Source organism: Ranitomeya variabilis, chromosome 2, assembly GCF_051348905.1.
Source record: "Ranitomeya variabilis isolate aRanVar5 chromosome 2, aRanVar5.hap1, whole genome shotgun sequence".
In the NCBI taxonomy this organism is placed as follows: domain Eukaryota; kingdom Metazoa; phylum Chordata; class Amphibia; order Anura; family Dendrobatidae; genus Ranitomeya; species Ranitomeya variabilis.
The window spans coordinates 53,929,587-53,955,329 of record NC_135233.1 but is presented as its reverse complement, the minus strand read 5'-3'; the positions used below and the strand labels follow the sequence as shown (position 1 = coordinate 53,955,329).

The 25,743-nt window shown below is 45.3% G+C and overlaps 1 protein-coding gene across 3 annotated transcripts in view; it reads right to left on the bottom strand.

Moving 5' to 3' along the window:
* Positions 1–25,743, bottom strand: part of TTC7A (tetratricopeptide repeat domain 7A) — a 390,080-nt gene that overhangs the window by 154,458 nt on the left and 209,879 nt on the right. For all 3 annotated transcript variants that reach the window (XM_077282426.1, XM_077282427.1, XM_077282428.1), the window contains 3 exons: positions 24,885–25,002; positions 20,219–20,276; positions 17,906–17,978 (listed from right to left, as the gene is read on the bottom strand). In XM_077282426.1, coding sequence (XP_077138541.1) covers positions 17,906–17,978; positions 20,219–20,276; positions 24,885–25,002 — 249 coding nt within the window. The remainder of the gene's footprint in view (positions 1–17,905; positions 17,979–20,218; positions 20,277–24,884; positions 25,003–25,743) is intronic.

Below are 25,743 nucleotides of genomic sequence, written 5' to 3'. Positions count from 1 at the left end.
CCTAACCCTAACAGTAGCCCCAACCCTAACCCTAATTGTAGCCCCAACCCTAACTGTAGCCCCAACCCTAACTTTAGCCCCAACCCTAAACCTAACTTTAGCCCCAACCCTAACCCTAACTGTAGCCCTAACCCTAACGGGAAATTGGAACTAAATACATTTTTTTTATTTTATAACATTGCCCTAAAGGGGTGATGATGGGGGGGTTTGATTTACTTTTATAGTGGGTTTTTTATCGGATTTTTATGATTGGCAGCTGTCACACACTAAAAGACACTTTTCATTGCAAAAAATAATTTTTTCGTCTCCACATTTTCAGAGCTATAATTTTTCCATATTTTGGTCCACAGAGTTATGTGAGGTCTTGTTTTTTGCGGGACCAGTTGACGTTTTTATTGGTACCATTTTCGGGAACGTGACATTTTTTGATCGCTTTTTATTCCGATTTTTGTGAGGCAGAATGAACAAAAACCAGCAATTCGTGAATTCCTTTTGGGGAGGGGCGTTTATACCGTTCCACGTTTGATAAAATTGATAAAGCAGTTTTATTCTTCGGGTCAGTACGATTACAGGGATACCTCATTTATATCATTTTTTTATGTTTTGGCGCTTTTAAACGATAAAATCTATTTTATATAAAAAATAATTATTTTTGCATCGCTTTATACTGAGGACTATAACTTTTTTATTTTTTCGCTGATGACGCTGTATGGTGGCTCGTTTTTTGCGGGACAAGATGAAGTTTTCAGCGGTACCATTTTTTTTATAACCCTCTTTTTGATCGCATCTTATTCCACTTTTTGTTCGGCGGTATGATAATACAGCTTTTTTTTTTTTTTTTTTTTTTTTAACGGTGATCACTGAAGGGGTTAACTAGTGGGACAGTTTTATAGGTCGGGTCCTTACGGACGCGGCGATACTAAATATGTGTACATTTATTGGCTTTTTTATTTTATTTAGACAAAGAAATGTATTTATTGGAACAATATTTTTTTTTTTCTTTATTTAGGATTTGTGTTTTTTTTTTTACACGTGTAAATATTTTTTTTTTTTACTTTGTAACATTGCTCCAGGGGGGACATCATACTATATTGTCAGATCGCTGATCTGACACTTTGCAGTGCACTGTGTCAGATCAACGATCACACAGGCACTGAAGGAGGCTTGCCGGCGCCTGCTCTAAGCGGGCGCTTGCAAGCCACCTCCCTGCAGGACCCGGAAAGCCCCCTGCAGCCATTTTGGATCTGGGACTGCAGGGAGGAGGAGGATGTAGGAGACCCTTGGAGCAACGCAATGCTTCCCTGTGCCGCCGGAACGCTGCAATCATGTTTGATCGCAGTGTTCCGGGGGTTAATGTGCCAGGAGCGGTCCGTGACAGCTGACACCCGGCCCCGATCGGTTGCGCTTCCCCCGTGAGCATGGCTGATCGGTGATGACGTACTATCCCGTCGGTGGTCATACGGGCCCATACCACCTCGACGGGATAGTACGTCAAATGTAAGAAAGGGGTTAATGAGAAAAAATGAACTTTTTTGAATTTACCAAATGGCTGCAATGAAACAAAGAGTGAAAAATTTAAAGGGGTCTGAATACTTTCCGTACCCACTGTATCCATCCATCTATCTATCTATCTATCTATCTATCTATCTATCTAAGGAAGTACATTGAAACACTGCGGCCACATAACAAGGGTCTGAATCGCCCCCTTCCCTAACCCCATGGGCCCAGCTGCCACAACAACGTCCGATTGGGTTCCTATGATTGTTCCATCCCCATTTTCCGGTCTAACTACTTAGATACCGTGGTCGCTGTTCACCACAGCACCTAAAGAGGTTAAACTGCTGTGATCACAGCTGATTCCAAAATAAGTACACTAGTTTCATCAGGTCTGACTTCTATTTAATAGGATATTTGGTTTGTATTGTTAAATCTGGTGACAAAACCGCTCTAACAGAGGGCTCTTGCCAAAGTCGACTGTCTCAGCCAGCTTTTTTGTCATGTTTGACTATCTATATATCTAACAACCAATGAAAAAGAGAACTGCTAGGATAAAAGTATATAAGAATGATAGAAATATTTATTAATAAATGAAATGTTATAAAAACAGGGAAAGGGGAGATAAATATCTATATATATAATTGTCTAAGGGTTTTTCCGTCTGTCTGTCTGTCTGTCTTTCTGTCTGTCTGTCCTGGAAATCCCGCGTCTCTGATTGGTCGAGGCCGCCAGGCCTCGACCAATCAGAGACGGGCATAGCATGGCGACGATGATGTCATAATGGAAATCCCACGTCTCTGATTGGTCGAGGCCGCCAGGCCTCGACCAATCAGCGACGGGCACAGTATCGACGTAGATGTCATAATGGTTGCCATGGCGACGATGATGTCATAAAGGTTGCCTCGACCAATCAGCGACGGGTACAGTCTGCCGCGAATTCTGGAATCATCATTGTCCATATACTACGGGGACATGCATATTCTAGAATACCCGATGCATTAGAATCGGGCCACAATCTAGTCCTACATATCAAATACAGATATAGATAGTGGATGAGCCATATAGGGAGAAAATTACTGTCACGCTGTAACGGTCTTCGGTAAGAAAAGGGGGATTCACTTTGTCCCTGGGACTCTGACTATCCCTGTCCCGGGGGTACTCTTGATGGTAGAGAAGCCCAAGTCTCCGACCTTACTATGCTCCTGATATACAAAGTTGTTAACCTCTTAAGTGACGAAGGAAACAAAGTCCATTTAATATGAGGAACAAATCACACAGGCTAAATGGAAGACCTACGATTCCCAATGCATAATGATCGCCTAACCCCAAATCTCCCAGGAGGACGTGACACACTCGTGACAATTATCCTGAGAAGTAAGATAAAATAGTGACCAGGCAAAAAGTATATGCACATGACTAACCAACCATGGTAAGTATGTATTGAAAACTGGTAAATACCGTAGTATAGGTAGAAGGTAGATATAAAGGTGCATACACAGAATAAATGTGTAAATGTGTATATAAGTGTACAAAACAGAGATGGAACATTATTACAAAGAGTCCAAGAGGTAATAAATATATATATATATATATATATATATATATATATATATATATAGCAAAAATGCATGTATGTAACAGGACATATAATCAAAAGAATACAAACAGGCTCACCCACCTACTCCCCGGAGCACGTTTCATCGATGCTTCATCAGGGGTGCTATTTTATATATTCTTACTTCTCAAGGTAATTTTTCTCCCATGGAGTCTCACCCACTCTCTAGATCTGTATTTGTTATGCTGGATATTTATCTCCCCTTTCCCTGTTTTTAATAACATTAATAAAGATTTTTATCATTCTTATATCATTTTGTCTTAGCACTTCTTTTGGATTGGTTGTTGTATCCCATCAGCTTAATTAGGACATTTACCACACTTGGGGTTACAATCTCCTTTATTTTTAGTTATATATCTATCTCAACCAAAGAATTGACCTGAATAAATGACTTATGTTACTATAGTAACAATCAATGTAATCCATAGCTTGTTTCCATGGATAATGAACTTGTGACAGAAGGACATTCTCTTACATCCTATGTATATTTCATGACATCAGACAGATAAATAGACAGATTGATAGATAGCAAATATCTATCTAACTATCTGGGCTAATAAAAATACTGGGGCCTCTTAACTTCCACCCCATAGACCAAATCTGTCAAAACAGCCTATTGGTTTCTTTTGATCGTCCCTCCTCATTTCTAACCACTTAAGTTAAGTCTAACCACTTAAAGAGGTTTTCCCATGAAGAAGGTTGATTTTAATCAATAGATCTTGAAATAAAAATAACTTCCACAATTCGATGTGTTTAAAAAAATATACCTGTGCTGAGATAATCTTATAAATGTGACCCTGCTGTGTAATGGCCGTGTCCGACCGTGCAGAACATGGTCTGATCATATCACATCTCCTGGGCAGGGGAGGAAGCAAAAGACAATACTGACATTACAGCATGGGATCACAGCTGATTCATTTTGTGAGATAAAACATTTCCCTACCTATTTTTAAGCAATGTTTTACTTCAAAGAAAGAATCATCTGCAATCTCCTGCGGTAATGTCTGTATACTCTTATGCTTCCTCTCCTGCCCAGGAGCTGTGGTATGATCAGACCATGTTCCTGTATGAGTATCCAAAACAAATTAGTTAGGCCGCACCCTATAATAACATCGTCTCTATGGACATCAGGGCGCACGTCCTCACCAGGGGGTCCATCCCAGAAAAAAGATCCAAATTCAAATGAAGAAAGGGACAGCGCCACACCAGGAAGTAAAAAAGCAGCTCACAATTTATTCTGCCTTCTGCGGCAACGATTCGGTCCGAAGACCTTTCTCATGTTCCTGTACGGTCAGACACGGCCATTACACAGTACACAGAAGGGGCACATTTACAAGATTATCTCAGCACAGGAACATTTTATTTAAACACATCCAATTGTGGAACTTATTTTTATTCAAAGATCTATTGCGTAAAATGTTGACCAAAATTAACTTTTTTTGTGTGAAAACTCCTTTCAATGCAGTTGTCCCTGTTCACCATAGCACCTAAGGGGGTTAAACTGCTGGGATCAAAGCTGGCTCCAATCACAGTTACTAGAAGGTGTCAATTGTGTTAAAAATTCAAAACTGGACGGACATGGAGTAGGCTCAGGGCAAGAATCCGCTCCATGAAACTTTTCTTGACTCCTGAAGTACATATTCAGTAGATATCACGCGATATTGTTTGACAATAAATGGCTTCACCCAACCACTAACCATGAGAGGAGAAAAAGTTTTGCTGTTATCATTCATATTCTCTGAAAAAAGGCCAAGACAGCAAAAATTCTGCCGGGGTATGTAAACTTTTGAGCACAGCTGTATCTACCTATCGCAAATACAGGTGCTTCTCACAAAATTAGAATACCATCAAAAAGTTAATTTATTTCAGTTCTTCAATACAAAAAGTGAAAGTCATATTATATAGAGTCATTACAGAGTGATCTATTTCAAGTGTTTAGTTCTGTTAATGTTGATTATGGCTTACAGCCAATGAAAACCCAAAAGTCATTATCTCAGTAAATTGGAATACTTTATAACACCAGCTTGAAAAATTATTATAAAATCTGAAATGTTGGCCTACTGAAATGTATGTTCAGCAGTGATGAGCGAGTGTACTCGTTGCTCGGGTTTTCCCGAGGACGCTCAGGTGACCTCCCGAGTATTTGTTAGTGTTCAGAGATTAAGTTTTCATTGCAGTAGCTGAATGATTTACAGCTATTAGCCAGCTTGATTACATGTGGGAATTCCCTAGCAACCAGGCAACCCCCACATGTACTCAGCCTGGCTAATAGCTGTAAATCATTCAGCTGAGGCGATGAAAACTAAATCTCTGAACACTAACAAATACTCGGAGACCACCTCAGTGTGTTCGGGAAAACCCGAGCAATGAGTATATTCGCTCATCACTAATGTTCAGTAAATGCACTCAATACTTGGTCGGCTCCTTTTGCATCAGTTACTGCATCAATGCGGCGTGGCAAGGAGGCGATCATCCTGTGGCACTGCTGAGGGGTTATGGAAGCCCAGGTTGCTTTGATAACAGCCTTCAGCTCGTCTGCATTGTTGGGTCTGGTGTCTCTCATCTTCCTCTTGACAATATCCCATATATTCTCTATGGGGTTAAGGTCAGGCGAGTTTGCTGCCAATCAAGCACAGTGATACTGTTGTTTGTAAACCAGGTATTGGTACTTTTGGCCGTGTGGACAGGTGCCAAGTCCTGCTGGAGAATAAAATATCCATCTCCAAAAAGCTTGTCGGCAGAGGAAAGCATGAAGTGCTCTAAAATGTCCTGGTAGACGGCTGCGCTGACTTTAGTCTTGATAAAATACAGTGGACCTACACCAGCAGATGACATGGCTCTCCAAACCATCACTGATTGTGGAAACTTCACACTAGACCTCCAGCAGCTTGGATTGTGGCCTCTCCACTCTTCCTCCAGTCTCTGGGACCTGGATTTCCAAATGAAATGCAAAATTTACTTTCATCTGAAAACAACACCTTGGACCACTGAGCCACAGTCCAGTTCTTTTTCTCCTTGGCCCAGTTAAGACACTTCTGGCGTTGTTTATTGGTCATGAGTGGCTGACACAAGGAATATGACACTTGTAGCCCATGTCCTGGATACGTCTGTGTGTGGTTGCTCTTGAAGCTATGACTCCAGCAGCAGTCAACTCCATGTGAGTCTCCCCAAAATTTTAGAATGGCCTTTTCTTAACAATCCTTTCAAGGCTGCGGTTATCCCAGTTACTTGTGCACCTTTTTCTATCACACTTTTTCCTTCCACTCAACTTTCCACTAATATTCTTGGATACAGCACTCTGTGAACAGCCAGCTTCTTTAGCAATGACCTTTTGTAACTTACCTTCCTTGTGGAGTGTGTCAATGACTGCCTTCGGGACATCTGTCAAGTCAGCAGTCTTCCCCATGATTGTGGACCCTACTAAAACAGACTAAGGGACCTTTTTTAACGCTTAGGAAGCCTTTGCAGGTGTTTTTGTTAATTATTCTAACTTACTGACATAATAACGTTTGGGTTTTCATTGGCTGTAAGCCATAATCATCAACATTAACAGAAATAAACACGTGAAATAGATCACTCTGTTTGTAATGACTCTATATAATATAGGAGTTTCACTTTTCTTTATTGAAGAACTGAAATAAATTAACTTTTTGATGATATTCAAATTTTGTGAGAAGCATCTGTATGCTATAAGTATCTCACATCACTCTATCTATACATGTAAACATTAATTCTTATCAGTTGCCATCTCTTTACTGACATGACCCAGGCAAATAAATAATCGGATTTCATGCCATACCGTCTATGTAAATCCTATAATTTGTCTAGCACTAGATATCATTCTTCATTTCCACCGGGACAAACAGCCAAGTATCTACTGACAGATGTCACTGCTTATTTCATTAAGGATCTGGGTAATACGAGGAACATGGAAGTTTGCTTCCCAGATGGTGTGCTGGAACTCCGGGACCTGGGCTCATTTGCCAGCTTGAATTCCCAGCCAGTGCTGAGCTGTGCAGCAATGTTGTATCAGATGGACGGCCAACTCTACTGGGGCTTACAGCAGCTACGTGCCGTTACCGTGTTCATCAGTCGGTGGGTTCAGTACGGGAACATATCTGATGTTACGTAGTGTACGGTCGACCGTGGTGAAGGGCACGACTATAAAGCAATGTGCCATTAAAGTACTGACACAGCATTAAAAATGAACCGTGCCGAATAAAAATCACGGGTTAATGATCCGTGGGTTATTACTAATTTTGTGGAATTGCTGCCACCGCTTCTTGCCAAGAACAAGAAAACTTCCGCATAATCAAGTTTAACGATCGCTCGCACTTCGTCCATCCAGCATCGAAAGAACAAATATAAAGTGGTCACCTCCCCAACCTCGATAGCTTGGCGTCTCTTTCATAATTCGATCAAAGGTTAATAAAAAAAACATATATATATATATATATATATATATATATATATATATATATATAACCTGTGTCCTGACATTTTAATGTGCATGTCCTGGTGCACAAGGGGGCTCAAAAGTCCTCTACCATGAAGATATCAGGACCACAAATAGTAAATGGTAGGTGGGCGCCCACATTCACAAAATTACTTGAGAAAGAAAATGTTTGTTTTCCCATTCCTCAAATATAAGCAATACTCCAAGAATGCCCCTACCCCATTAGACATACCAGTACCAGCCACAGTGCCTGTATAACAGTGGTAGCCTCAGTAGTACCATAACAGTGACAGCGCCCTTATAACAGTGCCAGCCAAGACACACTTATAACAGTGCCAGCCACAGCACCTGTATAACAGTGCCAGCCACAGCACCCTTATAACAGTGCCAGCCACAGCACCCTTATAACAGTGCCAGCCACAGCACCCTTATAACAGTGCCAGCCACAGCACCCTTATAACAGTGCCAGCCACAGCACCCTTATAACAGTTCCAGCCACAGCACCCTTATAACAGTGCCAGCCACAGCGCCCTTATAACAGTGCCAGCCAAGACACACTTATAACAGTGCCAGCCACAGCACCTGTATAACAGTGCCAGCCACAGCACCCTTATAACAGTGCCAGCCACAGCACCCTTATAACAGTGCCAGCCACAGCACCCTTATAACAGTGCCAGCCACAGCACCCTTATAACAGTTCCAGCCACAGCACCCTTATAACAGTGCCAGCCACAGTGCCTGTATAACAGTGGTAGCCTCAGTAGTACCATAACAGTGACAGCGCCCTTATAACAGTGCCAGCCAAGACACACTTATAACAGTGCCAGCCACAGCACCTGTATAACAGTGCCAGCCACAGCACCCTTATAACAGTGCCAGCCACAGCACCCTTATAACAGTGCCAGCCACAGCACCCTTATAACAGTGCCAGCCACAGCGCCCTTATAACAGTGCCAGCCAAGACACACTTATAACAGTGCCAGCCACAGCACCTGTATAACAGTGCCAGCCACAGCACCCTTATAACAGTGCCAGCCACAGCACCCTTATAACAGTGCCAGCCACAGCACCCTTATAACAGTGCCAGCCACAGCACCCTTATAACAGTTCCAGCCACAGCACCCTTATAACAGTGCCAGCCACAGTGCCTGTATAACAGTGGTAGCCTCAGTAGTACCATAAGAGTGACAGCGCCCTTATAACAGTGCCAGCCAAGACACACTTATAACAGTGCCAGCCACAGCACCTGTATAACAGTGCCAGCCACAGCACCCTTATAACAGTGCCAGCCACAGCACCCTTATAACAGCGCCAGCCACAGCACCCTTATAACAGTGCCAGCCACAGCACCCTTATAACAGTGCCAGCCACAGCGCCCTTATAACAGTGCCAGCCACAGCGCCCTTATAACAGTGCCAGCCACAGCACCCTTATAACAGTTCCAGCCACAGCACCCTTATAACAGTGCCAGCCACAGCGCCCTTATAACAGTGCCAGCCAAGACACACTTATAACAGTGCCAGCCACAGCACCTGTATAACAGTTCCAGCCACAGCACCCTTATAACAGTGCCAGCCACAGCGCCCTTATAACAGTGCCAGCCAAGACACACGTATAACAGTGCCAGCCACAGCACCTGTATAACAGTGCCAGCCACAGCACCCTTATAACAGTGCCAGCCACAGCACCCTTATAACAGTGCCAGCCACAGCACCCTTATATCAGTGCCAGCCACAGCGCCCTTATAACAGTGCCAGCCACAGCGCCCATATAACAGTGCCAGCCACACCGCCCGTATAACAGTGCCAGCCACAGCGCCCATATAACAGTGCCAGCCACAGCGCCCTTATAACAGTGCCAGCCACAGCGCCCGTATAACAGTGCCAGCCACAGCACCCTTATAACAGTGCCAGCCACAGCGCCCTTATAACAGTGCCAGCCACAGCGCCCTTATAACAGTGCCAGCCACAGCGCCCGTATAACAGTGCCAGCCACATCACCCGTATAACAGTGCCAGCCACATCACCCTTATAACAGTGCCAGCCACAGCGCCCTTATAACAGAGCCAGCCACAGCACCCTTATAACAGTGCCAGCCACAGCGCCCGTATAACAGTGCCAGCCACAGCACCCGTATAACAGTGCCAGCCACAGCGCCCATATAACAGTGCCAGCCACAGCGCCCTTATAACAGTGCCAGCCACAGCGCCCTTATAACAGTGCCAGCCTCATCACCCTTATAACAGTACCAGCCACAGCACCCTTATAACAGTGCCAGCCACAGCACCCTTATAACAGTGCCAGCCACAGCACCCATATATCAGTGCCAGCCACAGCACCCGTATAACAGTGCCAGCCACAGCACCCGTATAACAGTGCCAGCCACAGCGCCCGTATAACAGTGCCAGCCACAGCGCACGTATAACATTGCCAGCCACAGCGCCCGTATAACAGTGCCAGCCACAGCGCCCGTATAACAGTGCTAGCCACAGCGCCCGTATAACAGTGCCAGCCACAGCGCCCGTATAACAGTGCCAGCCACACCGCCCGTATAACAGTGCCAGCCACAGCACCCGTATAACAGTGCCAGCCACAGCACCCGTATAACAGTGCCAGCCACAGCACCCGTATAACAGTGCCAGCCACAGCGCCCATATAACAGTGCCAGCCACAGCGCCCTTATAACAGTGCCAGCCACAGCGCCCGTATAACAGTGCCAGCCACAGCACCCGTATAACAGTGCCAGCCACAGCACCCGTATAACAGTGCCAGCCACAGCACCCTTATAACAGTGCCAGCCACAGCGCCCGTATAACAGTGCCAGCCACAGCACCCTTATAACAGTGCCAACCACAGCGCCCTTATAACAGTGCCAGCCACAGCACCTGTATAACAGTGCCAGCCACAGCGCCCGTATAACAGTGCCAGCCACAGCGCCGTATAACAGTGCCAGCCACAGCGCCCTTATAACAGTGCCAGCCACAGCGCCCTTATAACAGTGCCAGCCACAGCACCCTTATAACAGTGCCAGCCACGGCACCCGTATAACAGTGCCAGCCACATCACCCGTATAACAGTGCCAGCCACAACACCCTTATAACAGTGCCAGCCACAGCGCCCTTATAACAGTGCCAGCCACATCACCCTTATAACAGTGCCAGCCACAGCGCCCTTATAACAGTGCCAGCCACATCACCCTTATAACAGTGCCAGCCACAGCGCCCTTATAACAGTGCCAGCCACAGCGCCCTTATAACACTGCCAGCCACAGCGCCCTTATAACAGTGCCAACCACAGCGCCCTTATAACAGTGCCAGCCACAGCGCCTGTATAACAGTGCCAGCCACAGCACCCTTATAACAGTGCCAGCCACAGCGCCTGTATAACAGTGCCAGCCACAGCACCCTTATAACAGTGCCAGCCACAGCGCCCGTATAACAGTGCCAGCCACAGCACCCATATAACAGTGCCAGCCACAGCGCCCTTATAACAGTGCCAACTACAGTGCCCTTATAACAGTGTCAACCACAGCGCCCTTATAACAGTGCCAGCCACAGCGCCCGTATAACAGTGCCAGCCACAGCGCCCGTATAACAGTGCCAGCCACAGCGCCCGTATAACAGTGCCAGCCACACCGCCCGTATAACAGTGCCAGCCACAGCACCCGTATAACAGTGCCAGCCACAGCACCCGTATAACAGTGCCAGCCACAGCACCCGTATAACAGTGCCAGCCACAGCGCCCATATAACAGTGCCAGCCACAGCGCCCTTATAACAGTGCCAGCCACAGCGCCCGTATAACAGTGCCAGCCACAGCACCCGTATAACAGTGCCAGCCACAGCACCCTTATAACAGTGCCAGCCACAGCGCCCGTATAACAGTGCCAGCCACAGCACCCTTATAACAGTGCCAACCACAGCGCCCTTATAACAGTGCCAGCCACAGCACCTGTATAACAGTGCCAGCCACAGCGCCCGTATAACAGTGCCAGCCACAGCACCCTTATAACAGTGCCAGCCACAGCGCCGTATAACAGTGCCAGCCACAGCGCCCTTATAACAGTGCCAGCCACAGCGCCCTTATAACAGTGCCAGCCACAGCGCCCGTATAACAGTGCCAGCCACAGCACCCTTATAACAGTGCCAGCCACAGCGCCGTATAACAGTGCCAGCCACAGCGCCCTTATAACAGTGCCAGCCACAGCGCCCTTATAACAGTGCCAGCCACAGCACCCTTATAACAGTGCCAGCCACAGCACCCTTATAACAGTGCCAGCCACGGCACCCGTATAACAGTGCCAGCCACAGCGCCCGTATAACAGTGCCAGCCACATCACCCGTATAACAGTGCCAGCCACAACACCCTTATAACAGTGCCAGCCACAGCGCCCTTATAACAGTGCCAGCCACATCACCCTTATAACAGTGCCAGCCACAGCACCCTTATAACAGTGCCAGCCACAGCGCCCTTATAACAGTGCCAGCCACAGCGCCCTTATAACAGTGCCAGCCACAGCGCCCTTATAACAGTGCCAGCCACAGCGCCCTTATAACAGTGCCAACCACAGCGCCCTTATAACAGTGCCAGCCACAGCGCCTGTATAACAGTGCCAGCCACAGCACCCTTATAACAGTGCCAGCCACAGCACCCTTATAACAGTGCCAGCCACAGCGCCCATATAACAGTGCCAGCCACAGCGCCCTTATAACAGTGCCAGCCACAGCGCCCGTATAACAGTGCCAGCCACAGCACCCGTATAACAGTGCCAGCCACAGCACCCGTATAACAGTGCCAGCCACAGCACCCTTATAACAGTGCCAGCCACAGCGCCCGTATAACAGTGCCAGCCACAGCACCCTTATAACAGTGCCAACCACAGCGCCCTTATAACAGTGCCAGCCACAGCACCTGTATAACAGTGCCAGCCACAGCGCCCGTATAACAGTGCCAGCCACAGCACCCTTATAACAGTGCCAGCCACAGCGCCGTATAACAGTGCCAGCCACAGCGCCCTTATAACAGTGCCAGCCACAGCGCCCTTATAACAGTGCCAGCCACGGCACCCTTATAACAGTGCCAGCCACGGCACCCGTATAACAGTGCCAGCCACAGCGCCCTTATAACAGTGCCAGCCACATCACCCTTATAACAGTGCCAGCCACAGCGCCCGTATAACAGTGCCAGCCACATCACCCGTATAACAGTGCCAGCCACAACACCCTTATAACAGTGCCAGCCACAGCGCCCTTATAACAGTGCCAGCCACATCACCCTTATAACAGTGCCAGCCACAGCGCCCTTATAACAGTGCCAGCCACATCACCCTTATAACAGTGCCAGCCACAGCGCCCTTATAACAGTGCCAGCCACAGCGCCCTTATAACAGTGCCAGCCACAGCGCCCTTATAACAGTGCCAACCACAGCGCCCTTATAACAGTGCCAGCCACAGCGCCTGTATAACAGTGCCAGCCACAGCACCCTTATAACAGTGCCAGCCACAGCGCCTGTATAACAGTGCCAGCCACAGCACCCTTATAACAGTGCCAGCCACAGCGCCCGTATAACAGTGCCAGCCACAGCACCCATATAACAGTGCCAGCCACAGCGCCCTTATAACAGTGCCAACTACAGTGCCCTTATAACAGTGTCAACCACAGCGCCCTTATAGCAGTGCCAGCCACAGCGCCCGTATAACAGTGCTAGCCACAGCGCCCGTATAACAGTGCCAGCCACAGCGCCCGTATAACAGTGCCAGCCACACCGCCCGTATAACAGTGCCAGCCACAGCACCCGTATAACAGTGCCAGCCACAGCACCCGTATAACAGTGCCAGCCACAGCACCCGTATAACAGTGCCAGCCACAGCGCCCATATAACAGTGCCAGCCACAGCACCCTTATAACAGTGCCAGCCACAGCGCCCGTATAACAGTGCCAGCCACAGCACCCGTATAACAGTGCCAGCCACAGCGCCCATATAACAGTGCCAGCCACAGCGCCCATATAACAGTGCCAGCCACAGCGCCCGTATAACAGTGCCAGCCACAGCACCCGTATAACAGTGCCAGCCACAGCACCCGTATAACAGTGCCAGCCACAGCACCCTTATAACAGTGCCAGCCACAGCGCCCGTATAACAGTGCCAGCCACAGCACCCTTATAACAGTGCCAACCACAGCGCCCTTATAACAGTGCCAGCCACAGCGCCGTATAACAGTGCCAGCCACAGCGCCCTTATAACAGTGCCAGCCACAGCGCCCTTATAACAGTGCCAGCCACAGCACCCTTATAACAGTGCCAGCCACGGCACCCGTATAACAGTGCCAGCCACAGCGCCCGTATAACAGTGCCAGCCACATCACCCGTATAACAGTGCCAGCCACAACACCCTTATAACAGTGCCAGCCACATCACCCTTATAACAGTGCCAGCCACAGCGCCCTTATAACAGTGCCAGCCACATCACCCTTATAACAGTGCCAGCCACAGCGCCCTTATAACAGTGCCAGCCACAGCGCCCTTATAACAGTGCCAGCCACAGCGCCCTTATAACAGTGCCAACCACAGCGCCCTTATAACAGTGCCAGCCACAGCGCCTGTATAACAGTGCCAGCCACAGCACCCTTATAACAGTGCCAGCCACAGCGCCTGTATAACAGTGCCAGCCACAGCACCCTTATAACAGTGCCAGCCACAGCGCCCTTATAACAGTGCCAGCCACAGCACCCATATAACAGTGCCAGCCACAGCGCCCTTATAACAGTGCCAACTACAGTGCCCTTATAACAGTGTCAACCACAGCGCCCTTATAACAGTGCCAGCCACAGCGCCTGTATAACAGTGCCAGCCACATCACCCTTATAACAGTGCCAGCCACAACGCCCTTATAACAGTGCCAGCCACAGCGCCTGTAGAACAGTGCCAGCCACAGCGCCCTTATAACAGTGCCAGCCACAGCACCCGTATAACAGTGCCAGCCACAGCACCCTTATAACAGTGCCAGCCACAGCACCCTTATAACAGTGCCAGCCACAGCGCCCTTATAACAGTGCCAACTACAGCGCCCTTATAACAGTGCCAACTACAGCGCCCTTATAACAGTGCCAGCCACAGCGCCCTTATAACAGTGCCAGCCACAGCACCCGTATAACAGTGCCAACTACAGCGCCCTTATAACAGTGCCAACTACAGCGCCCTTATAACAGTGCCAGCCACAGCGCCCTTATAATAGTGCCAGCCACAGCACCCTTATAACAGTGCCAACTACAGCGCCCTTATAACAGTGCCAGCCACAGCGCCCTTATAACAGTGCCAGCCACAGCACCCTTATAACAGTGCCAGCCACATCACCTTTAAATTCTAGTGCCACCTATTGGAAGCAGCGATCCTAATAGTCAACATCGACTCTTTAACGAGACTTAACAATGACTTGGGATAAAAGCCAAACCAGAATGGTGTTTCAGGGTGTTGCCCCTCCTCAGTGCAAAGTATGAGGACTGATTTGGCTAGGGGAGAGGCTCTGGACTGAGGTCTAAGGGGTAATGCTTCTCCTTGTGGAGAGTGACATGCCTGGCATGTCACAGTGAGGAGACTTAACAGCCATGCATGCTCCTCTGGGAAATTAAATATGCAAATTGTCGCTTCAGAGAGTTCATTCAAGGAAAATAGGAATACATGCGTTAGCAATTGTCTCCAAGTCGCCATCCAGTGTGGGTACATATGGCCAGCTCCTTCATACAGCAGGGATTCTCTAATACACTAAAACTGCTCATGTGATACGTGACCTGATTGTCTCCTAATTGCCTAATTTTGCCAGAAATTATACATGTATAAACTGCTTGCAGATAAACTGTATTGTATATGCATGTTCTGGCTGGAGTTGTCCTTGAATAAACGTGTAGACATTTGCATCAAATTTCTCTTATTAAAGGGGACGGCATGACTTCTCATATGTCATAAAGACTGAAATATGCTGATCGGTGGTGGTCCGAGTCCTGAGGCCCTCACTGATGGCACAAACCACTGCTCGGAAGTCCGCAGATCAGCAGACAGAAGTGCTGAGCACCCCTATGGGCGCACAAACAGGGCTCATAGGAAAGTCTGTGGGTCCGGACGCCACCAAGTGAGATTTCCAGTGTGTTTCGGTCTCTATAACATATGAAAAATCAAGCTGAATCATCAGAAATGTCGTATTGTTTTCTGTCTTCGGCTTCTACTCAAAACTAAGTGTCTCTGAGGTTCCTTAAATTGGTCCTGCAAATGTAATTCAACCCTCTTTTTTCAGATTGCAGCTCTCCTAGGGACGAGTGTGGGGTTGCTGTTGGGATGATCGGTTGCTATTGCTGGTGGGACCCATAGAGGTAACAAATGGAAAGGAAAACGATAGGGTTACATGGCGGATAGTGAAATAAATGAGACTGGTGGACCTTCCTCTAATGGAGCAGCATGCTTTATTGGAAACTCATCTAGGGTTCCCTAGGTCCGGCAACCCCATAAATGTAGTTTCCATTATAAGGACTGTAGTGATGAGTGAATGTGCTGGGATAAGGTGTTATCTGAGCATGCTCGGGTACTAAGCGAGTGTTATTGTTGTGTTTGTGAGGAGGGCATTGTCTGCATAGCCCTTTATAGATTCCCAAACATTTTAGGTCCTGCCTTCATTATGGATAATTATCATTTTTGCTGTCCTTTAGTGATGAGCGAATGTGCTCAGATAAGGTTCTATCTGAGCATGCTCGGGTACTAAGCGAGTGTCTTTGGCGTGCTCGAAAAATATGCTTGAGTCCCCGTGGCTGTTCGACAGTTGCAGCACATGCAGGGATTGTCAGCAGTGAGACATGCAGGTGCGGGGGCTCGAACATATTTTCCGAACACGCCAAAGACACTCGCTTAGTACCCGAGCATGCGTGTATAACACCTTATCCCAGCACATTCGCTCACCACTAAAGGACAGCAAAAATGATAATTATCCATAATGAAGGCAGGACATAAAATGTTGCGGGATCTATGAAGTGATATGCAGACAATGCCCTCCTCACAAACACAACAATAATTCAGATGAAGCTGTACTCCGCTAACTGTGAAAAGCAACATAAATACAATCTGCTCCATGTGCAAATATCCAAGTATTAATTATCGCTTCTGCTGGCCAGGAATCCTACATACTGTACTCAGCTTTATTTTTGGGGGGTTGACAAAGAAGAAAAAAAAAGAAAAAAGAAAAAGAAAACATGAAAACATGTTCAGAAAAGAATAACTGGGAACACAAAAGCTACAAATGCAGCCATAAACATAAAACAAACACAGTGATAACATTCTTAACTTTTCATATTAGGCAAAAAAGCAAATAAATTAACAAATCTTTAGTAGAAAGATTAATGGGGTGGTCCAGTATTAGAAAAAAAGGGGCGACTTCTTTTTCTACACATAGCACCACTCCACTACAGAGTAACACATAGTTCACCAGGACAGGAGGAGTGGGGGTCCTGATCACAAGATTACGATCTGTAAGGGAATAGCTTGGAGACGAATTGAACAGGGGTTAGGATAGTGAAGTGAGGTGATAGGCCTGTCTAAAGGGATTTGTTTGTAAAGCTCACTTATAAATGTGGGGGCTAGGTATGAACAGGTCATCCAGGGTAGTGCATTCCAGAAAACTGGCGCAGCACGAGAGAAGTCTTGGAGACGGAGTTGGAAGGTTCAGATTATGGAGAATGTTAGTCTTAGATCAATTGCAGAGCAGAGAGCACGGGGAGGGTAATAGACAGAAATGAGGTAGGAGATATAAGGCGGTGCAGAAGTGTGGAGAGCTTTGTGGGTGAGAGAGATAAGTTTATGTTGTATTCTGTAGTGAATGGGTAACCAGTGCAATGACTGGCACAAGATGGAGGCATCGGTGAAGCAGCTGGACAGAAATACGACTCTGGCTGCCACATTTAGGAAGGATTGGAGAGGAGAAAGTTTGGTAAGAGGGAGACCGATCAGTAGAAAGTTGCAGTAGTCCAGTCGAGAATGAATAAGAGCGACAGTAAAAGTTTTTGCAGTTTCAATAGTAAGAAAAAGTCGGATTCTAGAGATTTTTAGATCCAGGTGACATGAGCGAGCGAGTGACTGGATATAGGGAATATATTCAACTGTCGCCAGAAAAGGATGTGATAACTGACTTACTGGTTGGATTCAGAAGTGAAAACATGCCAAATACGTTCCTGAAGGATTCAATCCACTGCCACAGCAGATGATGGAAAACCAAAATTAACCGCCCCTTGTAGAGCAATGTCTTGGGAAAGCAGAAGGGATATGTCAGCAATCACTTCTCACATTAACTCGAATCGCTTACCTGTCTTACCAGGGCCAGCTGAAGTGATAGATACAGGATAATCTGCGGGTCCTCTGGATCTAGGTCATGTGCTCTGTAACAACAAAACTTTCTAAAATGGGTATCAATGAAAAAAGGGATAGGAATGTCGGATTAGCTCCTTCTGACCCTGTACAAATGAGACCTTCTAGATTAAGCCTGTGGGTCCAAATTTCCCCAACCACACAGGGTGACGGACATCATTCCCTGTAGCTTTCCATTAAGTCCTGCTATCATTTAAACACACTCTAAAAGTACTTAAAGGGAACCTGGCACCAGGTTTTCCCCATATAAAGTACGGCCAGCACCTTTAAGGCCTCTTTTGCAGCATTCTAGTATGCTGTATGTATGTCCCCAATCCGTTCTACTCACAGACGGTGCGGTCCGATGGACATCTCTGGCCTTGACCCGGTGGCATGCAGCATTCTAGTATGCGGTAAGTATGTCCCCAATCCCTTATGTATTGTATCCATTGATGTGGATTAAGAGTCATCCACAGTGTCCCCATTGTGCCGTGCATTGCCCTCTGCCCTGCCTAGGGCAGTCCAAAATTTTGTAGTGCGCCTGCACCGGCTTTACCAACAAGTCATAGGTGCTCTATGTCCTTTTCCCGGCACATGCGCCACTACAGTACTTTTCTCTGCCCTCGGCGGGGCACCTGTGTAGGAGCACGATGGGGGACACTGTATGGACGAAGGACGCATCATCCACATGAAGCAGAGAAGGAGAACAGCGATTGTCAGAATAGAGGAGGATTCGGCTCAAGACCAGAGACCCCCATTGGAACGCGAGTGGCATCAAAATACAGTAGTACTCATACTTCATGAGTAAAAGGAACACCATAAAGAAAATGTAAAAAAAATGCAAAACGCTGTTTTTTGATCACCGTACCTCCCCAAAAAATACAATAAAAAGTGATCAAAGAGATCCACATGCTCTAAAACGGTAATAATTAAAACTACGGCTCGCCACATAAGAAAACAGGCAACACGAACCCAACAAGCTACACCCATCTAGTTTAAAAAGGCTGCGCGGCACTCCTGGTGACGGGTGCCACGGATTCCACTCCACAAACACGATAAAAATAAAATTGGCACTTGAAAATAGAAGGCACCATCTTTCCAGCAGGTAGTGCACTTCTCCAGCCATTTATATGGGCTATCAAACGCATGACAAAAGGTATCCTTGTTCTGATGAAGGCCATATGATTGGCTGAAACGTCATCAATATTATACACAGTGGATAACTGGTGTGAAATAAAATACAATCACTTTTTTTGCATATAATTTGGAGTGCCAATTTTATTTTTATACACCCATCTACTTTTCAGAGAAGTCTGGTCAGAAGTGGTCTTCATGGATGAATTGCCCCAAAAGCCAGACCTTCTATATGGAAAGAAGACCAAGCGACTCAACAATGCATGAAAACATAGGAGCTGGGGAGCAGAAAAATGGCAGCAGGTGCTTTGGACTCCTTAGTCAAAATGTTTGTTTGCAGAAGATCAGGAGAGCAGCACAATAATGAGGGTCTGCAGGCAGCAGTGAAGCATGGTGGAAGCTCCTTGCAAATTTGAGGCTGCTATGTCTTCTCCTGAGGAAAAAGTCTTTGGACTTCGAAAGGCGTTGAGAATCTGAATAAATCATCAAGTTTTATCTTCTACCTGCCTGGATGTTTAATTGCACAGTAGCGCGGAGGATATCCACAAAATTTTACCCGGTTTTTACCTGATAGGTCACTAGTCTGACCCGCGGATCTGCGGCACCTGTCGACCTACATGCCTTTTGACTAGATACACCAGGTGAGCGCAACCTGATCGTGTGTCTTGGTATCTCCCTCGGATAAGACCCCATTTGCGCTTTATTTTGTCCTACAGTATTGGTACTAAATCCCCATAATTGTCATAAATAGGGGCAGGAGACCAAAATATGAGAGGACTATAAAAACATATCTTACCTGCCAATGCATAGGTTATAAAGAAGCTCTGTCTCGGTCAATATAAACCACACAGAATAGACCGAGACTGGAAAATGCTCCTTATTGAGTCGAGATTTATCCTCCCCGAGATAATAAAATGCATTTAGCAATTTTTTGTCTCTGGTTCCACTTCAATGAAAGAAGTTTAATTTTTAGTTTGTTTTTTTTCCAGCGTTTGGTTAAGTCTGATAAGTCCCCGACTGCAGAGAGGTCTGATTATGTAGCTTAATTTCAGGAGTCCAATATTATGACGTTAATGCCATGCTTACTTTCAGCGCTACAAAACGAGCGTGATTAAAGAACATGTAATAATTATTTTACCTTTGTAGCGCCTGCAGAGCTTTCTTACTCCAATCATCCTGAGTGCTTTTCCGAACAGCTACAAAAAAAAAAGACAGATTTCTCCGGTGGTCAGCTAAACACAATAAATTCTCACCAGGCAAAGAAAGGAATTAAAAGTTATGGAGACACTAATTCAGCAGCTAATATTTATCTTGTAGGAGTGTGGAGTATAAACAGGCGGACACGGTTTATACACGGTGAGTTATAATGCTAGGCCCGTGCCAGATACACAAGGGGGGGGATTCTTTTTTTGCGGAATGCGAACAGGTTACGGCCATAAATGATGACTTTGCACATTTGTAAAATTCAGGACCCAGGCCACGCTAAAATAACAAAAAATCAAAGACATGAGGGCCGCATAAGGTGCTATAAAGAAGCGGTCTAATTTATTTTAACAATAAAGGACATGCTTTTTGTGGCCCTTGATGATGATGGACAGGTTTGGTCACACGCTCCTGCGTTAGTAGCCATTGTTGAGGACCGGAAGCCTCTGCTGTCTGTAAGGAAGGCTGCACTAACACATGTGTAGCTACAATCAGAATTGTTCAACCGCAAATTAGGTTTATTAACAAAACAATTAATATAGCAAGTGGTTTCTCCAAATTCCACATGAAATGCCACCTTTACCGATTACTGCAGTCTCAGGCTTATCCAATATGTGAATGACAAGTGTCTTTAGTACTTAGTAGAACCCTTGGGCTGTTATGACCTGCTGTCTCTCTAGTTGTTATATCCTGCTGCCCCTCTAGCTGTGGTTTCTCCAAATTCTCCAAGTGGTTTCTCCAAAATCAGCAAAAAAAACAATTTTACCAACTACTGCAGTCTCAGAATTATTCATCACCTTCACGACAAGTGTCTTTAGTACTTAGTAGAACCTCTTCAGCTATTATGACCTGCTGCCCCTCTGGCTGTTATGCCCTGCTTCCCCTCTAGCTGTAACTTCTCCAAATTCAGCACAAAATGCTACTTTTGCCAACTACTTCAGTCTCATATTCATTCAACACCTTCATGACAAGTGTCTATAATGCTTATTAGGACTCAGCATGCTGTTGTGACCTGCTGTCTATTTGATTGGTATGAGCTGCTGCCCCTCTAGCTGTGGTTTCTCCAAATTAAGCACAAAATCCACTTTTACCAACTACTGCAGTCTCAGAATTATTCATCACCTTCACGACAAGGGTCTTTAGTACTTAGTAGAACCTCTTGGGCTGTTATGACCTGCTGCCCCTCTGGCTGTTATGTCCTGCTTCCCCTCTAGCTGTGGTTTCTCCAAATTCAGCACAAAATGCTACTTTTGCCAACTACTTCAGTCTCATATTAATTTAACACCTTCATGACAAGTGTCTTTAGTACTTATTAGGACTCATCGTGCTGTCTCTTTGAATGGTATGAGCTGCTGCCCCTCTGGCTGTTATGACCTGCTGTATACATGGCCAGACACCAGCTTCTGGCAGCATAACTGAGGAATCTTAGGGTGTTCTTCAAGCGCTCACAAAATTATAACGCCAACACATTTGCTAAAAAAAAATTAAGTAGTCAACCAATGGAATTTTGCAACTGTCTGTTCAGTGTAGGAAGCGACAAACATGAGTAGCTGCCATTCAGGAACTATTATTATGAAGGCAAAAAAATTATATATTGCATCTTTTTTCAAATATAAGCCCAACTGTGATCCCACCTCTAATTACCATGTTCCCACCACCAAAACCAACCCTAAGGAAGTAGTCAAATCTGTGCCCTCTGAGTGCCAGATGCCAATGACACTAAGAAAGGTTTCAAGTGCTAGAACAATAGCAGACTGGTGACAACTTTTAAGTATCTCACACTCCACCGGCAGCATAACAATCGGATCCACCAGGAACTGTCCACACCATTGCACGACCACAAGTGGCTAAAGAGAAGTCACGTTGTCTGGCAGATGCTTGGGGTACTGTAGCATGTAACTTGGCACTTACATCTCATCCTGGCATTTAACAATAAAGTTTAAAGAAGTTTTCCAACTTTTAAAAAAAAAGAACAAAAACTGTTGCAAATGTTATAAAACATAAAAAAATAGCTACCAATTACCTCTCTTCTTTTTCACTGTGATCCAGCACTAATGTCTCAGGGGTCATTCCAGGTTTTCTTTACAAGTGACCAACATATATTACAGGCTGTGACCACCAAGGCCACGGATTGCCTGCTGCGATCACATGTGGGCCACAAAGACTGGCGGAACACCAGGGGCACCACAACTAGATTGTTACAGGAAAGAAGAGATTAATAGTGTTTCTTTTTTTCTAACTTTTGCAGCTTTTTTTTTAATTTAGATAAGTTGGATAACCTCTATAATGGATTTACCTTTATAGTGTGCTGTATTTTGACCAATGAGTCAGGTTTCGCCCTAAATCCTGATAAAACGGTGTTCACACGGAACCTCTGATTGAGTCATTGAGAATAAGGAGGCAGACCAGGTGGGTTTCGGTTGAGCTTTGTCAGCATTTGTCTTTTTTAGTCTAGCATGTCCACTTAAAAAAGACAGACATCGACAGAATAGAGGCCAGATAAAGTAGAAAGTGACTTGCTCTCCCTGAATGGCTCCCTCAGGGGTTCAATCTGAATCCCATTTTTCAGGGATTTTCCAGAGCTCCCAAACAAATCGGACATGTGCGTGCAGCCAGATTTTTGTTTCCGGTTGCAGTAGGACCCACATCAATCAGACTTTTAGAGCAAGTTCTGATGTTCTCTGATGGACCAAACCCTTTAAGATGTGAAGTTTTATGTATCTGGTGTACTTGAAGTTTGTGCTATACCTGATATACAGTGCATAGCTGCAATACGGCTTTGTGTGACTGCTGCAGTGTTAATTAAAGGGATCCCCCCGTGGCGAGCAGTTATTGCATCTTCAATTGCAAAACTATGGCTCCCAGCAAGCGTCTGTCAGAGAACGCTTGGAGTTGTAGTTTTAGAGCAGCTAGTAAACAGGTGGGAGCAGATTTCACGTCCTCAGACATCCCATGTCTAATCATGCCCTAAAGAACAATAAGTGCAAGCGTTATCAGTGTATTTTATTAAATGCAATAGATGATTATCACCATAAAACCTCACTGCAATAATGAAGCTTTTCTCGGCATGATAGCAATAAACTCGGCATCACGTTATTATGATCGAACACCTCGTAACGCAGAACGTGAATATAAAAAGTGACAATTACAAGTGAGATCTACTGTATGTAAGCCTCATACACTGCTTAGCTGTGGTCCGGGTCAACCTGGGAGTGGAAACTATGAGTCTACAAGAGTGTAATTGTCTCCATCTACCTACTTAGTCCCAGAGGTTTAATTACTGCGCACCTCTGCTGATTACAACATGAAGGCGTCGTATTAAAACAAACTAAATATAACAGAAAAGTTACAAGAACTGCAGCTGTGAGGTTCATTGTGGTGGCATTGGGTTACACCGGGTGCAATGGTTCTCCTAACCTCAATCGCGCTCTACTCCAAGACCAGTCAAGTCGATGTAAAATCAATGTTGTGGGTTGTAAAGAAAGATTGAAATGTTACTAATGTGCTGAACATGACTTGTTCAGTGTCCAGAGATGGCAGAAAGTCTTCCAACATTCTTGTGAAGTCTTTTAGAACAGAGGTGTCAAACTGCATTCCTCGAGGGCCGCCAACAGGTCATGTTTTCAGGATTTCCTTAGCATTCCACAAGGTGCTGGAATCATTTTGTGCAGGTGATTAAATTATCACCTGTGCAATACAAGGAAATCCTGAAAACATGACCTGTTGGTGGCCCTCGAGGAATGCAGTTTGACACCTCTGTTCTAAAAGACTTCACAAGAAGTCTTCTTCAGCCCAAAGATGTGACCTCGGACACACTTGAGCCACGCTATCTAGCAGATCCCTCAGGAATCCCGGCCTTCACCCTTTCATACAGGAATTTGGACGTACTGCGTTGAATCCACAGAGTGGCTGCTGGCCGGAGGAGCGAGTTTGAGGAAAGGAAGGGCAAACTAGTCTTATTAATAATACGAGAGACAAAGCCAGGGTCGGGAAAAAAAACAATAATCAGGGTAACAGCCGGAGTCAGATACCAGATGATAAGTCAAAGGAAAATCTCTATAAAGCAGTGAAAATTTTTACAGCTTTTTATAAAGCTTTTTGGATAGAAGGATCCCACCGGATAAAAAAATTATCACATTTTAATTTTCTAATGGGAATCTCCAAGTGATCAATAGAAAGCCAAGAGAAAGTGTTTTATTGACCATATAATACATAAATGCCAGTGAAATCCATAGGCTGCCGTTATAACGCACAGATGTGCTGGGTCTTCTAGAGAGAAAAAGCTCTTTGGAGCTTCCCCACAGGTCTAATACTGCAGATCCTAAACACATGACCCTATCTAACAGTTCATTATCTCCCAAAACTGAGTTTTCTAGCTTCCCCTCTATTACTAAAGTCTATTCCTTCCATATAGAAACACCCACGATTCTCAATAATACAAGTGGACATAAGCTGTGTGCTAATAGAGGGTGTTGGGATATGATTTGATTTGAGCTTTTTATTTTATTTTTTTATTATTATTATTTTTTCCTTTTATTATAGTAACAGGACATTGCGCAGATCCTATTCATGGTAAGCACAGTATGGAGAAGGAGTCTTACCATCTGTAGCCTGGAGGCTGTAGACCAGTCCCAAAGCAAGATATCCTTTAGCAAGTGATTCTCCAGCTTCTTCCCCCATCTCTGTTACTTGTTTGGCAAAATCTTCTCCTTCTTCCAACTAGAAAACAATGGAAGTATCAGGAACAGATCAACATTTTAACATCCAGAGCCATAAAGGAAATAAATAATGTTCATCCAGCTTAGAAACAAGAAAGTGTCTCAATTATTCGAGCAGGTGTATTGGCCACTTTATAAGTCTTACGTTTTTTTTTTTTACTTTTGTATCGGCTGCGTCTCTTCTATCCCGAATTCAACAGCTCATACCGTAGTTATACAGCTCTGGCAAAAATCAAAAACCACTGAAAAATGTTCAGTTTGCCTGATTTTTCTCTTTATAGGTATATTTTTGAGTAAAATGTAAATTGTTATTTTAGTCTATAAACTTCTGACAACATGTCTCCGAATTTCTAAGCAATAAATTTTGTTGTTATTTTTTTCTGAAAAGGAGAAATGATCAAAATAAAAAAATGCATTGCTTTCAGACCTCAAATAATGCAAAAAAAAACCAAAACACAATTCCATAATCATTTAGAAACAACAATACTAATGTTTTAACTCAGGAAGAGTTCAGAAATCAATATTTTGTGGAATAACCATGATTTTGAATCCCAGCTTTCATGCGTCTTGGCATGCTTTCCACCGGTCTTTCGCACTGCTTCTGGCGCAAAAATGTAAGCAGTTCTTCTTTGTTTCATGGCTTGTGACTATCCATCATCCTCATGATTACATTCCAGAGGTTTTCAATGGGGTTCAGGTCTGGAGATTGGGCCGCCCATGACAGAGTTTTGATGAGGTGGTC